The sequence below is a fragment of the Acinonyx jubatus genome, chromosome B2 (genome assembly GCF_027475565.1).
Source record: "Acinonyx jubatus isolate Ajub_Pintada_27869175 chromosome B2, VMU_Ajub_asm_v1.0, whole genome shotgun sequence".
Taxonomy (NCBI): Eukaryota; Metazoa; Chordata; class Mammalia; order Carnivora; family Felidae; genus Acinonyx; species Acinonyx jubatus.
This window is the reverse complement of record NC_069385.1, coordinates 51,612,071-51,629,163: the sequence shown is the minus strand read 5'-3', so window position 1 is coordinate 51,629,163 and position 17,093 is coordinate 51,612,071. Positions and strand designations below refer to the sequence as shown.

At 38.3% G+C, this 17,093-nt stretch overlaps 1 protein-coding gene across 9 annotated transcripts in view; it reads right to left on the bottom strand.

The window, feature by feature from the left end:
* CDK19 (cyclin dependent kinase 19) overlaps window positions 1-14,433 on the bottom strand; it is a 189,520-nt gene extending 175,087 nt beyond the window's left edge. For 2 of the 9 annotated variants that reach the window (XM_053222374.1, XM_027057096.2), the window contains exons 1-2: window positions 13,718-13,795; window positions 12,997-13,091 (exon numbers count right to left, since the gene is read on the bottom strand). Coding sequence is in view for 3 of the 9 variants with exons in the window: in XM_053222371.1 (XP_053078346.1) it covers window positions 12,997-13,091; window positions 14,041-14,161 (216 nt within the window). In the remaining 6 variants the exon portion in view is untranslated. Of the gene's footprint in view, window positions 1-12,996; window positions 13,802-14,040 lie in introns of those variants that run through there. The other 7 variants (XM_053222373.1, XM_027057093.2, XM_053222371.1 and 4 more) reach the window with 6 other exon arrangements.
* Window positions 14,434-17,093: the final 2,660 nt, after the last annotated feature.

Sequence of the window (17,093 nt, the reverse complement as noted above, 5' to 3'; positions counted from 1 at the left end):
CAGGTCAGTGGAACTTGTGACTCTTGATCTCGGGGTCATGAGTTCAAACCCCACTTTGGCCATGAAGCCTACTTAAAAAGAATAAATACATTTTTTTAAAATTAAAAATAAAAAAAATTTTTTACGGTATTTGCCTTTTCCCCATCAGTTATATATACTCTACAGTTTAAATGTTTTACCATTTTAATAAGTAATATAAATATATTAAAATAATATGTATAGGTATTTTTCAAATAATACACAAATATATACTTTTTTCAAAAAGTCTTCCTGTCAACCCAAATTTCCTTCCTGTAGACAATCACTATTAGCAATTTGTTGTGAATACTTCCAGTCTCAGTTTTTGCAGTCTGAGATGACATCTCATTTATCCTTGTATCCTCGCATCTATGGCACAATACTTGGCTCACGGAAAGGAATCAAATGATAAATAGTAAACAATGGAATAATGAAAATAGCCAGAAAAATGAAGACAGATGAAAAGAGATAATAGGTGGACAGAAGATAGACAGATGGATAGATGGATGAAAATTTGAATAGAGATAGGTTGATGAATACGTGAACAGATGAATGTTGAGAATTTACTATTAAAGTAACCGTAAAACCAATATAATTTCTCTATATATGAAAACAGGAAAACATTTCCATTATCTTGGTCTAGCACTCAGATTATAAGAAAAATATTAAGAAGGAAAAACTGAAAACAGCACATGGTACACACACAAAAAATAACTTAAACACTAAAAACAAGCTAAATATTAATAGGGAATTTATTTACTTTATTAAACCAATGCCCTATTGAACTTAGGCAGTTAGGCTTACACTGAATAAAAGAATAGCAATCTCAATAAAGACCAAATTGGTAATCTAGAAGATTCAATAAAGGAAATCTTCCAGAATGTAGAGAGAAAAAAGAGTTGCAATTTTTGCAAATGAATTTAAGAGATATGGAAGACAGAGCCTAAAAGGTCAACATTTCCTAATATGTATATTTGAGGAAGAGAACAAGAGAAGCAACAGAGGAAGAAGGAAAAATAAATAAATAACAGGTAATAAAAATTGCCCTAAACCAAAGACAAAAGAGAAAGCTCAATAAAGATTCCTAAGAAACCAGCAGGATTGGAAAAGGGGAGTGAAAGAGTAGGGGATCAGTTAGGAAGAGTCCAACTGGACTAAATACCACTTTTTACCTGTGAAGTTCAAATTATATGAATGGGTTATCTATTCAAACAATAAATACTTTGTTAAAGATGCAGAAAACCTAGCCACATAAATCAGAAAAAAAAAGACCTACATTTTTGTTTTTATTTTTTTTAATATTTATTCATTTTTGAGAGAGAGAGAGAGAGACAGAGCGTGAGTGGGGGAGGAGCAGAAAGAGAAGGGGACACAAAATTAAAAACAGGCTGTCAGCACAAAGCCCAAAGCGGGACTCAAACTCCCTGACCATGAGATCATGACCTGAGTTAAAGTCGGGCACTTAACCAACTGAGCCACCCAGGCACCCAACCTATATTTTCTAGGTAGACTTTGGTGAAATTTTAGAATGCATAAAGTAAAAAATCCTGAGATTGCAGACAAACTTCCAATAAAGAAACTTCCCATAAGCAACAAGAAATAAATGAAGCAACAGTTTCGGGTTCTGAGACAAAAATTATTATTTTTTAAACATTTATTTATTTATTTTGAGAGAGAGAGAGAGACAGTGGGGAGGATGGGCAAAGACAGAGGGAGGCATGGAATCCCAAGCAGGCTCCACACCATCAGCACAGAGCCTGATGTGGGGTTCAAACTCATAAACTATGAGATCATGACATAAGCTGAAATCAAGAGTCATGTGATTAACCAACTGAGCCACCCAGGGACCCCTCAAAAATTATTCTTAAAACTATAAATTCAGCCAACCTATTAATCAAGTATGAAGTCAAAACACATTATCAGACACACAAGAACTCTGAATATGCACACAAATCCAAATGAAAAAGCAACTCAAAAAGATATCCTCATCCTCAACAAGATATTAGCCAATCGGATCCAACAATACATTAAAAAACTATTCACCACAGCCAAGTAGGATTTATACCTGGGATGCAGGGCTGGTTCAATATCCACAAAACAATTAATGTCATTCATCACATCAATAAAAGAAAGGACAAGAACCATATGATCCTCTCAATAGATTCAGAGAAAGCATGTGCCAAAATACAGCATCCTTTCTTGATAAAAACCCTCAAGAAAGTAGGGATAGAAGGAGCATACCTCGAGATCATAAAAACCATATATGAACGACCCAACGCTAATATCACCTTCAATGGGGAAAAACTGACAGCTTTCCCCCTAAGGTCAGGAACAAGACAGGGATGTCCACTCTCGCCACTGTTATTCAACATAATATTGGAAGTCTTAGCCTCTGCAATCAGACAACACAAAGAAATAAAAGGCATCCATATCGGCCAGGAGGAGGTCAAACTTTCACTCTTTGCAGATGACATGATACTCTATATGGAAAACCCAAAAGATTCCACCAAAAAACTGCTAGAGCTGATTCATGAATTCAGCAAAGTTGCAGGATATAAAATCAATGCACAGAAATCGGTTGCATTCCTATACACCAACAATGAAGCGACAGAGACAGAAATCAAGGAATCGATCCCATTTACAGTTGCACAAGAAGCCATAAAATACCTAGGAATAAATCTAACCAAAGAGGTGAAAAATCTATACATTGAAAACTACAGAAAGCTTATGAAAGAAATTGAAGAAGACACAAAAAAATGGAAAAAGATTCCATGCTCCTGGATAGGAAGAACAAATACTGTTAAAATGTTGATACTACCCAAAGCAATCTACATATTCAATTCAATCGCTATCAAAGTAACACCAGCATTCTTCACAGAGCTAGAACAAACAATCCTAAAATTTGTACAGAACCAGAAAAGACCCCAGATAGCCAAAGCAATCTTGAAAAAGAAAACCAAAGCAGGAGGCATCACAATCCCAGACTTCAAGCTATACTACAAAGCTGTAATCATCGAGACAGTATGGTACTGACACAAGAACAGACACTCAGATCAATGGAACAGAATAGAGAACCCAGAAATGGACCCACAAACGTATGGCCAACTAATCTTTGACAAAGCAGGAAAGAATATCCAATGGAATGAAGACAGTCTCTTCAGCAAATGGTGCTGGGAAAACTGGACAGTGACATGCAGAAGAATGAACCTGGACCACTTTCTTACACCATACACAAAAATAAACTCAAAGTGGATAAAAGACCTCAATGTAAGACAGGAAGCCATCAAAATCCTCGAGGAGAAAGCAGGCAAAAACCTCTTTGATCTTGGCCACAGCAACTTCTTACTCAACACGTCTCCGGAGGCAAGGGAAACAAAAGCAAAAATGAACTACTGGGACCTCATCAAAATAAAAACCTTCTGCACAGTGAAGAAACAATCAGCAAAACTAAAAGGCAACCAACAGAATGGGAGAAGATATTTGCAAATGACATATCAGATAAAGGGTTAGCATCCAAAATCTATAAAGAGCTTATCAAACTCAACACCCAAAAAACAAATAATCCAGTGAAGAAATGGGCAAAAGACATGAACAGACACTTCTCCAAGGAAGACATCCAGATGGCCAACCAACACATGAAAAAATGCTCCACATCACTCATCATCAGGGAAATACAAATCAAAATCACAATGAGATACCACTCACACCTGTCAGAATGGCTAACATTAACAACTCAGGCAACAACAGATGTTGGCAAGGATGCAGAGAAAGAGGATCTCTTTGGCATTGCTGGTGGGAATGCAAGCTGGTGCAGCCACTCTGGAAAACAGGATGGAGGTTTCTCAAAAAACTAAAAATAGAACTACCCTATGACCCAGCAATTCCACTACTAGGCATTTATCCACAGGATACAGGTGTGCTGTTTCGAAGGGACACATGCACTCCCATGTTTATAGCAGCACTATCAACAATAGCCAAAGTATGGAAACAGCCCAAATGTCCATTGATGGATGAATGGATAAAGAAGATGTGGTATATATATACAATGGAGTATTACTCGGCAATCAAAAAGAATGAAATCTTGCCATTTGCAACTACGTGGATGGAACCGGAGGGTATTATGCTAAGTGAAATTAGTCAGAGAAAGACAAAAATCATATGACTTCACTCATATGAGGACTTTAAGAGGCAAAACAGATGAACATAAGGGAAGGGAAGCAAAAATAATATAAAAACAGGGAGGGGGACAAAACAGAAGAGACACATAAATATTGAGAACAAACTAAGGGTTGCTGGAGGAGTTGTGGGAGGGGGAATGGGCTAAATGGGTAAGGGGCATTAAGGAATCTACTCCTGAAATCATTGTTTCACTATATGCTAACTAATTTGGATATAAATTTTTAAAAATAAAAAATGAAATTAAAAAAAAAAAAGATGTCCTCAATTGAACCAAAAAAAAAAAAAAAATCCAAGAAAAAGCACCTAAGAGATATAAAGAAACACTATTAGCTAAGTATGATCCAGATACTTGAAGGGCAAAAGAACTTAAGAAGACCCATTAGGCCTTAATACCTGGAAGACCAGCAGCAGTTATTTCTGCACAAGATTACATTTCCTTCTCCACGGGTCTCAATATACTAATTCATCCCGCAACAAATACTTTCACAATCATAATATTTTAAGGCTATTAAATGGTTTTCAGTGTTTGCTTTTTAGAATCAACTCATAGACAAAAAGCAGGATGCTATAAATGTCTACTTTAAAAATTAGAAATTTTATTAGAGATAGAGAAAAAAGAGTAAGAGAAATATATCACTTTTCTTAACAGGATGACAAATAGTATCTAAACTGATAAATCAAGAAAAAGAAATCTGGGCACCTGGCTGGCTCAGTCTGTAGAGCATGAGACTCTTGATCTTAGGGTCATGAGTTCAAGCCCCATGTTGGCTGTAGAGATTACTTAAAAAAAAATTTTTTTAAATAAAAACAGGTTTAAAGCCTCTATAAGAAGGGTGTGTTTCTCCTTTAGAAAGACTTATTATATCAGAAATTAAAGATATTTTAGAAGGACACCAATTATTTTTTTAAAAAGAATAAAAGAAAAAAAGAAAGAAAAAGAAATTTAATGGAATAGCTGACTAGCTCAGCTGGTAGAGCATGTGACTCTTCATGTCAGGGTCGTGAGTTTAAGCCCCAGGTTGTTGGGTGTAGAGATTACTTTAAAAAAAGAAAAAAATGTTAAAAAAAAAAAAGAATAAAAAATTTTTTAAAGAAAGAAAGAAAAAGAAATTTAATGGAGTGCCTGGCTAGCTCAGTCAGTGGAGCATGTGACTCTTGATCTCAGTCCTGTGATCAAGCCCCACGTTCTGCAAGGAGCCTAATCAAAATTAAAAAAAAAAAAAAAAAAAGATTTAAGTTTATGATTTAAAGTTATAAAAGTATTTGCCACAAAAAATGTAAAATAACAAAGGTAATAAATTTGAATGTTGAGATGGGAAATTGCTCAGCTTTTCTAATAGAAAATCAACAAAAAATGCCTAACGTTGATAAATCAGAACATAGAATTATATGCATATTATTTTTTACATGCATATTACTTAAAGTTATACTAGTAAGCACCAGCAAAACTTAAAACAGAAACAGTCAACACTGGCTATCTTTGAAAAATGAGGGAAGCTTGGGAGTGGACAATAAGAAGGAAGACTTTTACTTTTCATTTTATATATAGTTTAACTGTTAGAATTTTTTAAATCATGTACAACTATTATCTGATAAATTTTAATAGCATAAAAATAAAAATATTTCCACTTTGACACAAATATATAGATCAAAAGATTGCTGAGAAATCAGTGAACAGAACTCTGGTTTTATAAGTTACATAAATTCAAATTACATATCATTTCTTCAGAAAAAAAGGAAGCTCACATTTTTTTAAATTTGCACCTAAATCCAAAACAACTGGATTCACCCAGTGTCTAAGTCACTCGTAAAATGCAAGTATAATAATTACATTACAAAAGGGAAAGAGAAAAAGGAAACTAACTTTTGTAAAAAGCAACACACTTTGTGCTCCAGATCACAATCCTAAGGAGAATAACTTTCCCACAGAAAGATGCAACTAGCCCACCTATAAGGCAAAAGTTTTACCTTACTTTTCCAGCAACCATGAACTCACCTTTCTGTCCAAATGTATATATCTACAAATATCTGCAAAATAGTTTGCCATGACACGGTTTTGGTCTGTGGTCACAATAAAAACAAAATTAAATCCATTTCTTAATCATGTTCCACTTGGTAACTGAGATCATCAGCAACAAAATCTCACAGAAATAATATTTTTAGATAGAAAACACACAACAGGTTTAAAGCCTCTATGAGGAGGATGTGTTTTTCCTTTAGAAAGACTTATTATATTAGAAATTAAAGATATTTTATAAGGACACCAATTATTTAAGGACTTTACAGGTTTTTACTTCTCTTTGATCACTCACTCACTTTTGGATAAGAATTCACACCCTCAATAAAAAAAACTACTGCCGCACACTTGTATCCTGAATTACATCCTGTCTTCTCTCTTGAGACTCTCTTTTATCCTGCACAATGCATGCTCAAAAGGGCTATTACAGGAAGTGTTGAACTATCAGCTATTTATAAATGGACAAGAATCTTCAAATAGCTTTGTCGGCTACCTCTTTATGGTTCTAGCCCTTAAAAACTACCTGCTTTTTAAAGAAATAGTCATGTTAATAATTCAAAATATTAAAATGCTCTCTTTAAAAAAATATATATCTTGTTCCTTTGTTTTGGAATCCAAAAACAGCACTAACATACAGTCCCAACGTCACAAGAGAACGAACAGGCTGATCTTTATATGCACATTAACCAAGCAGTCTTACTCTCATCGTTTACCAAGAAGAAAATTTCGAATTGTACTATATTGCCTTCAAGTCTTCTATATTGATGTCTAAACCTCATTACGCTAGTTAAGCATTTTGCAAACCAAGCACACAGTTTAACATCACATATTAATTTTTTACCCAGCATATTCAGTCCAAACATATAGTACACAAAAGTAAAATTCCTTAATTCATCAATACTGACATCCCTATCAAAAAAACCTTTCCATAGATCTACTTTTTGCCTACATAAAACTCAGAGGCAAGCCTTTCTCGTGCTGCTAAAACGGTAACTTGTATTTCCTATGGAAACTAATGATTTGGAACTCATTTTTATGTATGAATAATTATTTTTAAAGCCTTTAAGGAATAAGACTTCCTTATTCTCAGCCCCATTGTTTTCAATCTTTAGTGATTTATATCTCATATATCACCATATCAGCAAATCATTTCAAGCCAGTACTTCCAAAGGTAAATAGCTTACAGGAGTTTAAATTAGCTACACTAATACACACAAAAACTGTACCTACTAGGTACAGTTCACTACAGTGTTAGTACTAGCAAAAGACTAGTAACAGCCTAAATGTCCATCAAGAGGGATAGTTAAGTAAATTATGTAAGTCAATACAGTGGAATACAAGTGAAACTATTATTAAGAGGAACCAGGCATCTCTGCATATCAATTATGTAATGATCTTCAAAGTACATTTAAGGTGAAAAAAATATAGAGAAATGTACAGTAAACTATTTACCATTAAATACACACACCCCAAGAAAATGTCTAAAAAGGAAAACCGAGAATGGCCGTCTTTAGAAAGGGAAAAGGGTGGTTGGGAAAGGGAAGGCTTACTACCACATTGTATATCTTCTTATGCACATGCACATACTACTCACTGAACAACATTCTTTTTTTTTTTTTTTTAACAAAAATACTTTTTTCAAAAAGTGATCAAATATCCTTGATTCCATTCACAAATTGACAGTTTATGGATTCAAGTATCGGTTTGCATTATCAAACTGTTTCAGCCTCAAAATTCTGCCTGTAACTGAAAAGACATGAGCTTTGTGCGGGTTTTGGCAGAAAAGAGAAAAAAAAAAGAAAAGATGTAGGCTTTCCTATTTCATTTGTCCACACCGTCAATTACACATTTTTATTAAAAGGTCTCTTCAGGGGCACCTAGCTGGTTACGTCAGTGGAGCATGCAACTCTCGATCTCAGGGTGCTGAGTTCCAGCCCCACATTGGGTGTAGAGATTAACCAAGTTTAAAAAAAATTAAAATGTCACTTCATGGATTTGAAAATTATAAATGTTGTTGCTAAGCTACTTGTCCCCAAGACTAAACCTTCCGAGTCCAACATCACAGCTACTAGCCAGTGTCTCAGTCACAGTAATCACATTCCTTGAGCCACATATGGCTAGTGGCTACCATACTTTACAGCATAGACGCACATTCATCATTGCATGAAGATCTATTGGACGTCACTGTTCTAGACTAAGCAGGGCAAACTACAGCCTGCCCGCCAAAGCGAGCTCACCACTTGGTTTTATAAGTAAAATTCTATTGAAACACATTCTAATTTGTGTTCATTTACACATTTGTCTGTGGATACTTTGACACTACAACAGCAGATTCAAGTAATTATAACATATACTGTATGGCCCCCAAGGCCTAAAATATTTAGTATCTGCCTCTTTGTAAAGAAAGTTTGTCGACCACTGCTCTAAACGATCAAATTTTATTGAAAATATTTCTTTTCCTGGGCTTCAAAAAGTTCTTGTAATACATAAATGAAGAACCAATTAAACATAAACCAATGTTTATTTGATTTACTAAGTGCTAAAGATACTAAATTTATTAACATAAACCCGTAAGATCAATAAATTTCGTAAAATATGTTGGAATGCCTACTTTTTTTTAATGTTTATTTACTTTTGAGAGACAGTGCGAGAGCAAGGGAGGAGCACAGAGAGAGAGAGAGAATTCCAAGCAAGCTCTGAGCTGCCAGCGCAGAGCCCAACATGAGGCTCCAACTCACAAACTGTGAGATCATAACCTGAGGCAAAGTCGGATGCCTGACCCACTGAGCCATACAGGTGCCCCAAATGCCCACAATTTCTAAGCATCTCTATAAAATAGATAGTGAAAGCAAAGAACACAAGATTTCTATAATAATTTTACAAGAGCTGGCCTAAAAGGGAAAAATGCTTAACTCAAAACAAAAAAATTACATACGTTCCTTATCAATCTACTAAAAGAAATGTATCAACTGTCTTAAAAAGCAGCACATAATTTCTTAGAAAAAAAATTACACTAGATTTAATTAGTGCTATAAAATTATTTATGGTAACCACTTATGTAACATCACTGCATTGCAGGCTTTCAAAACAATTACTGAAGGGGCACCTGGGTGGCTCAGTCGGTTAAGCATTTGACTTTGGATCAGGTCATGATCTCACAGTTCATGAGTTCAAGCCTTGTGTCAGGCTCTGGGCTGACAGCTTGGAGTCTGCAGCCTGCTTCAGAATCTGTGACTGCCTCTCTCTCTGCCCCTCCCCCACTCATGCTCTGTCTCTGTCAAATAATAAATGTTAAATTTAAAAAAAAAAAAAACAAAACAATTACTGAAAACATCAGGGCAGTATTACCAACGTGGGACTTTTTTTTTTTTTTTTAATAAAATTTCTGAGTGTCCATTATATGCCAAACTCTGTACAAGACTCTGGAAATAAATGATGACCCATTTGTAGCTAATAGTTTACAGGGCAGATTAACATTACTTATAGTGATATTATACACCTAAGAACAAAGAGGGGCACAAGCACAACTAATAAAGTGAATAAAGGAAGGCTTCTAGAAGAAAAGCTATCTGAATAGGGTATTGAAGTATGAGCAGGAGTTGGCCAAGTTTATGGGAGTGAGGAGAAAAGGGAGGGAGGAATGGCAGAGCAATACCACTTTACTTTGAATGTAAAAAAAAAAAAAAAAAGACATGAAAAAGAGTAAGTGCTAAAAAATGCTACAGAAACATGGCTTGCACCAACTCTGGGAGTTGGTGGCAAGTATAAAGGCTATAAAGACGAGAAAAACTTTAGGATCCTAATGCAAATAGCTTTATATGCCAAAGTAAGGAATTAAAATTGGATATGATGGTTTGAAAGATAGAGACTGTAGTTTTCCAAGATGTTTCATGATTGATTTTATTTGCAGAAAAATGACCCTGAGCAACTTGGATGTTGGACTATCACAAGGAAAGACTAGCCTAACAGCAGAGACCAATTCAGCTACTATGCAAAAATGGTGGGTTTTTTTTTTTTGAAAGATGGTGGCCAAAAGTAATGATAATGAGGATGAAGAGAAACCTGATGAAGAAAAGCAACTACACGTGGTAGAATCTGTAGGCTGGCACTCCTACTTTTTTTTTTTAATATCCATGCAATATTTTCCCTTTTCCATATTTGTTGGTATAGATATATCCTTTGCATGGAAAAAGCTTGTACAACAAGTTTGTCAAAACTGGAGGTTTAACATGGCCTTTTTGGGTTTTCCCCGTATGGTATTAAGAAGTAGGACACATTAGAAAATGCAACAACTCAGGAGAGCTGGATTCCTACTATCTTGTAACTTCTGTGAGGCTTGTCTTTGCTGTGAGACTATGGGCATGATAACCTCTAAAAGCTCTGGTTTTCTCATTTGTAAAGAAGTGAGACTAAATAATCTAAAACTCTTGAAAGTTCTAAAATGCTACGATCACAGTGCTACATCTTTAATCTTTGTACATTGCCCCCCACACACACAAAAAAATGCAAATACAATCGTCTATTCTAACTACAAACCAAATATGAAAAATCCACCAAAGCCAGGCAGATAGGTCCATACCTATTATTTACCTGTATGTATCCATATGTACCTACACTTATTTGTGAAGGATTTTATGACATACATTAAGATGTGTAATCACCAATTACTCATCTAAAACTTTATACACTAAGATGTATAGTCACAAACTACTCATCTGAAACCCTAAGGCAAAACTGAAACTGTTAACATGTCAGCCATTTCACTTTCAATTATGAAGTATCTTTTAAAGACATCTCAAAAAGGAGTAATCTTTTATTGGAGTGGTTCAAGAGACTAAATGAATGTCTGCAAAATTGAATAGTAGTATTGTTTGGTGTAACAGTTTTCAGACATGGTATCCTATGGAATCATGTTTGTTTGACTCTCTTATTGACAAAAGAACCTTTTAAAATATTCCTTTATCAATCAAAGCAAAGTTTTTCAAATTTGAGGAATATGGTCTTGAGATTTGTAACCATAAACTGTTATATACCCTTTTTTACAAATTTTAACAGGAAAACTATTACAAATTCTTGTTCATACTAAAAAGTCTAGAAATATTCTGAACTTGTTTCTCAGGAATAACATTTAAGCCTGATTTATTTAAAAAGGATGGTTGGGTCAAAAGATTCTCTTCCTTCAAAACAAAAAGAACAAATGACATTTTTATTAAAGGTGAAAAACCCAAATGTAATCTTTCATTTCCACTGTCACAAATTTACATAGTATAATTAACACAGCCCAAGTTAAAGTCATTATTTTAATGGAAATATCACTCTAAGATTTTTTTAAAAGGTAGTACTAAACTATAAACAGAATCTTTTCTTTTGTAAGTTACATTACTTCTTCCAGTGTTTCTTCAAAAGACCCAAATGATTTTGGTTATATACTACATTATATACATCAGAATAACTTCTCTTAAATGTACGCACGTGATTTCTTTCTTGCTCCCTAAAGTAGCATTATACATTTTTTTCTGAATTAACCAAAATAAATTCCGGAAAGAGCTAAACTGTAACTAACCATGATCAGAGTGTAAAATCTTTACTATGCAAATCTGCATCACAATTTAGAACCATCACTAAAAACTTTAAAAACTTTTTGTTCTTTAAAATCATTACTACCAACCCACAAGAGATGTGCTATTAACATAAAGCCTCAAATCTCAACTAGACCCCTAGTCCAAGGAAACCTACCTTTATAATGATTTTTCTTAGAATATAGTGATATCAACTAATGCGTTCAGATCCTAAAAATTTCTTTAAAAAGCATATTTTGAAGATACACAGACTGATCTTACTCTATTAAAGAAACTTTATTAATTCTAATCAAACAAATTTCACTCAAGAAAGTGCAGTCGAATCAAAAACTTTATTAGAGGGGAAAATATTCAAAAAGAACAATTAGAAGCCGGAATTAAATTATGCTTTTTGTTTTATCCCATGCTATCAAAATACAATTCAGAAGCAGATTTTTCTTAAAAGTTGCCTACTAAAAGGAAGTTATTTTAACAACAAAAAAAAAGAAAATACATTTAAAAAATTTCAAATCAAGTACATTATAAAGTTAGCATGAGGAGTATGAAAAACACCACATACAATTTGTTTTGTAGTGCCAATGTCCAAATAGGAAAACTAGATGTGCTTTCCCCAAACATATCTGATAATATTCCCACAGAAACACCAGTATAACAAGTAAATATTCCAAAAACAAAATACAAGTTAATTTTAAGGACCTGAAATTCCAAGATACTCATTCAAGGACACTTGGCAATTAACTAAAAGAATTATGAGAGAAGTTTACAACTGACTACTATGGAGCCCTTTCAGTTATAAGACCAAAACTACTTGCAGTAACAATCCTTTACACGTGTATAGTACCTTGTGATTTTCACCATACTTTATGATAAAACAATTTGTAAAGTTGTGTTTTCATTCTCTATGAAATTAGCACACACACCTTAACAACCTTCGTCCTCGAGTTCATAAATCAACTATATCAATTACAACAGAGTGCGCAGAACGTTAGGCAGCATTTCAAATCTTACTAATGTCATTGTGACTGATATTCACTTTATTCAGAAATGTTCCGCTACGATGCTAAAAACTCTCTTTCTCATACTTTTTGACCGTCTTTGAAATCTAAGCGGGACAGGTAGATAAATGTTCCTGGGCTCCCTTACTCTAGGGGAGGAGAATTCCTCCCAGGAAGGGCGGTGAGCAGGTGATTGGTTTAAACCTACCCTTCGCCGGCAGCTGGTTCCACCTGTCCTAGAGCCCGTCTGCCCTACAGGACGAAGGATAGGCGTTCTCAATACAGAATCCAGCTCGCCATCTCCTAAGAGAACAATCAATAAAGGCTTCCTAAGAGGTTACTAAGGTTCTCCCTCAAATCCCAGGTAAACAAAGATTCAGGCCCAGATCTCTGTCACTCTGCATTCCGTTCCGGATAATCTAGGTGCTGGATAAACCCCAGCACGCAGTCATTTAGCCAGGGGATGGAGTGGAAAGCATAAGAATATCCAACGGGGGGGAGAATACGAGTTACCAAAAAACTAGGCGAACTCTGAAGTTCTGCGGGCAAAACGCGGTTAGTCTCCGAGGAGGTCCTACATTCGAGTTAAAGTGCGGAATTCAGAATGTGAAAAAGCGAAATCGGGGGCGAATGAGCAGGGATCCAGAAGTCGCCGGGTATAGACAGGGACGCGGGACTACGCTGAGAAGCCAATGGGCTGGCTGGCCCCAAGGGCAGAGATGCGCGGTGGGTCAGACCCTAGAGTCTGGCTAAGACCCCAGCCGCCCGACCAGCTCCTCCGCTAGGTTTCAAACCGCCGCCCCCGGGAGGCGCTTAGCCGATTGGAAGTTCCACAACGACCGTCACCAGCCCAGGGCCGGAGCGGCAACTCGGCAAAGCTCTCCCAGCCCTCGGCGTCTCCCCAAGAGACCAGACCCCACAAACTCCACCTCCAGCCGAGGTCCCAACTCGAGTCCCGCCGCCAGCTCCATGCACGCGGAAGGCGCCCTCCGGAACCGGACCGACGCCCCCCGGAACCGGACCGACGCCCCCCGACTAGGCTGCTGCTGCTGGAGTTCGAGGGGCGCGACGGGGCCGCGCGGGGAGGGCAGTCAGAACCCGCGTCCCTCAGTCCGCCCTGGGACGCGGCCCCGCGACCACCTCCGCCTCGCCCTTCGGGAACGGCCCGACCCGGCTCCAACCCACCCATCCCGCGCGGTCGCGGGCAGGGCGAGGACCCGAGCGAGCCTACTCCCCCCGCCCCTGCTCTTACCCATCTTTCCGCCTCGCCTTGTAGACGTGCCCGTAGGTGCCGCGTCCCACTTTGCACCCTTCGTACTCAAACAAATCCTCCACCCGCTCCCGCTCCGCCGCCAGCTTCGCCTTGAAATCATAATCCATTGTCTGCTTTCCCCATAGAGGCACCGGGACGCGGGGGCCGCCGCCGCTCAGTCCCTCCTCCTCCTCCCCCCGCGACCGCCGCTCCACTTCTCCAACAGCCGCCTCTCGGGCGCGCGCGCGCCGCCCGCCGCCCCGCGGTCCGCCTTCAGCAAGGGACTCCTCGGCGGCCGCGGCAGCCACCTACTCCACCTCCTCCTCCTCCTCCTCCTCCGCGGCGGCGGCGGCGGCGGCGGCTCCCGCAGGCAGCCCCAGTCCCGCCTCCCCCCTTCATTTCCTTGTTTTGGAACCTGGTGGGCCGCGCCGCGGCTTCCTCGAGCTCATTAACCAACCATCCCGCCCACCTCGAGGCCGCGGGAGCTGCGGGGAAATGTAGTTCGGAGGCTACAGGAGCAGTTCAGTTTTGCCAGCAAAAGAAATACAGCACCCAGGATGCTTTGGGCCGCTACAGCCCCGCCTCCACAAGGCATGCACGCCTGCGCACTGGGGCTGCCCCTCCCCCTCAGGTAGCTCCGGACTGCCAGTTCCTGTGAAGGTAGAAAGCTCAAAGTTACTGTATTCTTTCTGCGAGTTTGCGAGCTGGTGGAAAGAAGGCCCTTGTTCTAGTATGAGGAAGGTACTCCAGTGTAACTGCCCCCGGGCTAGAAGGAAAGTGGAAAGTATTTAACAAGGGCTTTGCTCAGGAGTTTGTTCCAGTGGTTTGAGAGTCGAGGGCTGTGGTTAGGACAGTTGTGCTGCAGATTGTTTGTTTTTCTGTGGCAATTGGTCCGCCCGTTGCCCCGCCCCCTTCGCCCAATCTCTCATTGGCTGAGACTTAGAGAATGACGTCGTCCTTGGTGCGTGGGTATCCCCAGGCTTTGGCTCCTTTCCCGTTCTTGATTGGTAATTGGATGTGCTCGGTTGTTCCTGATAGGTTAATCTTTTTTCTTTACGATGCAAAAACGGTATTTCAAAAGCTGAACCATCAGCGGTTTCCTAGTTCTAGCATCCGTCTGAGGAGAACTTCTGAACCCTAGCAGCCAATCATCCTTTCCCTCGCGCTCTAGTCATGGTCTCCTCCTACACTGTGCGGTTCCCATAGCCAAGGTTTGGCCATCTGTCTAAGGACAATTAAAGTGCCAGGATGCATCGTTTTAAAAACAATCATCAGGGTTGGATTGTAAAAGATTTTTTACGGTCTATGCATAATGATGACGTTCTAGAATGTTTAAGAAAGTTTCCTTCATCAAGGTGAACATTGATTCATTTAATTGTTGCATACTTAACGTGTCAGATGCTTGGGATACAATCCTAAACATGATTGGTGCTAGGATAAGACTAATATACCACATTTATTGAGAGCAAAAAGGAGGAAATGGTCACTTTTATCTAAAGTGATAAGGAGGGGCACCTGGGTGGCTCAGTGGGTTAAGGTTAAGCTTCCCACTTAGCTCAGGTCATGATCTCATGGTTGGTGAGTTCGAGTTCGGTTGGCATCTGGTTCTGTGCTGACAGCTCAGAGCCTGGAACCTGCTTCAGATTCTGTGTCTCCCTCTCCCTTTGCCCCTCCCCTGCTCGTGCTCTGTCTCTCTCTCTCAAAAATAAGTAAACATTTAAAAAGTTAATAATAATAAAAATAAAGTGGTGACCTGCCTGCTAGGTTTTGGCAGAAACCTGGAAAACTTGGAGTGTTGGGGAGATCATTTATTTACAACAGTAAATTTCCTGAGAAACTAACTCAGATCGTGAAGTCAATCGAAAATATCTGAGTATATGAGTGTCTCTTATTTCCAGGAACTATGATAAGTGCTGGAGATACCAGATGAAAATGGGTCTCTTTCCATCGGAGAACTAAAACCTATTGAAGAAATAAACATGCAAGCAAATTAAAAATAAACTATGTGGGTACAGAGAACAATAGTAGAATAGGAAGAATTCTAGAGGAGTCAAGCTAGGCTTCACAACAGAGGGAAATTTTGAGCCAAAATTTAAAGTACTTTATGTGAAGGGCAAGTAGGCAAGTAGGGAGCAGAAATTATTTAAGGCAGGATGGCTGAATCATATATCATGAGAGAACATGATATATTCTGAGAAATGCAACTAGTTTGAATGTTACAGATTAAAGCAGGGAAAGGGGATATCTAAGAAGAGATTGGACAGATAAGTAGAGGTCAAATTATGAAGATATAGATATATATATATATATATGACTAGTGGAAGTTTTAGATTTCATCATTCTATAGGCAACAGGAAACCATTGAAGACTCTTGAGCTAAAGAGTAATATAATCAGTGTCGTGATTCAAAAACTCCTCCTGACAACAGTGTTCAGGATAGATTGGAAGAAGGTGAGAACAGTAAAGAAGTTACTGCCTTGGATCATCTGGCTGGCTCAGTCGGGAGAGCATGTGAGTCTTGATCTCAGGATCTTGAATTCAAGCCCCACATTCATTATGGAGCTATTTAAAAACAAAAAGAAGAAGAAAAAGAAGCTATTCCCTTAATACTTACAAAATACAGAGATTAAACCATCAAGTGGCAGTGCTGATCATAAGAAAAAGACAGATACCAGAATTATTTATGAATCAAACTCAACAGAACCTGAGGATTAATTAAATGTGGGTTTAAGGGAGAGAAAATAATCTGAAACGACTTACAGGGTTTTGACTTCAACAATAAGGGAAATAAAGGAATAGGAGCAATTTTTAAGAGAAAAATGATGAGTTTCATTGGGGCATGTTGTCATTGAAGTGCTTGTGGGGCATCAAGATGGAAATAACAAGTAAGTATTGGGGTGCCTGGACGGCTCAGTCAGTTAAGCATCTGACACTTGATTCCAGCTCAGGTCATGATCTCATGTTTTGTGACAGCGTGCTTCTCCTCTCTCTCTCTCTCTCTCTCTCTCTCTCTCTCTCTCTCTCTCTCTCTCTCCCCCCGCCTCCTGAAAATA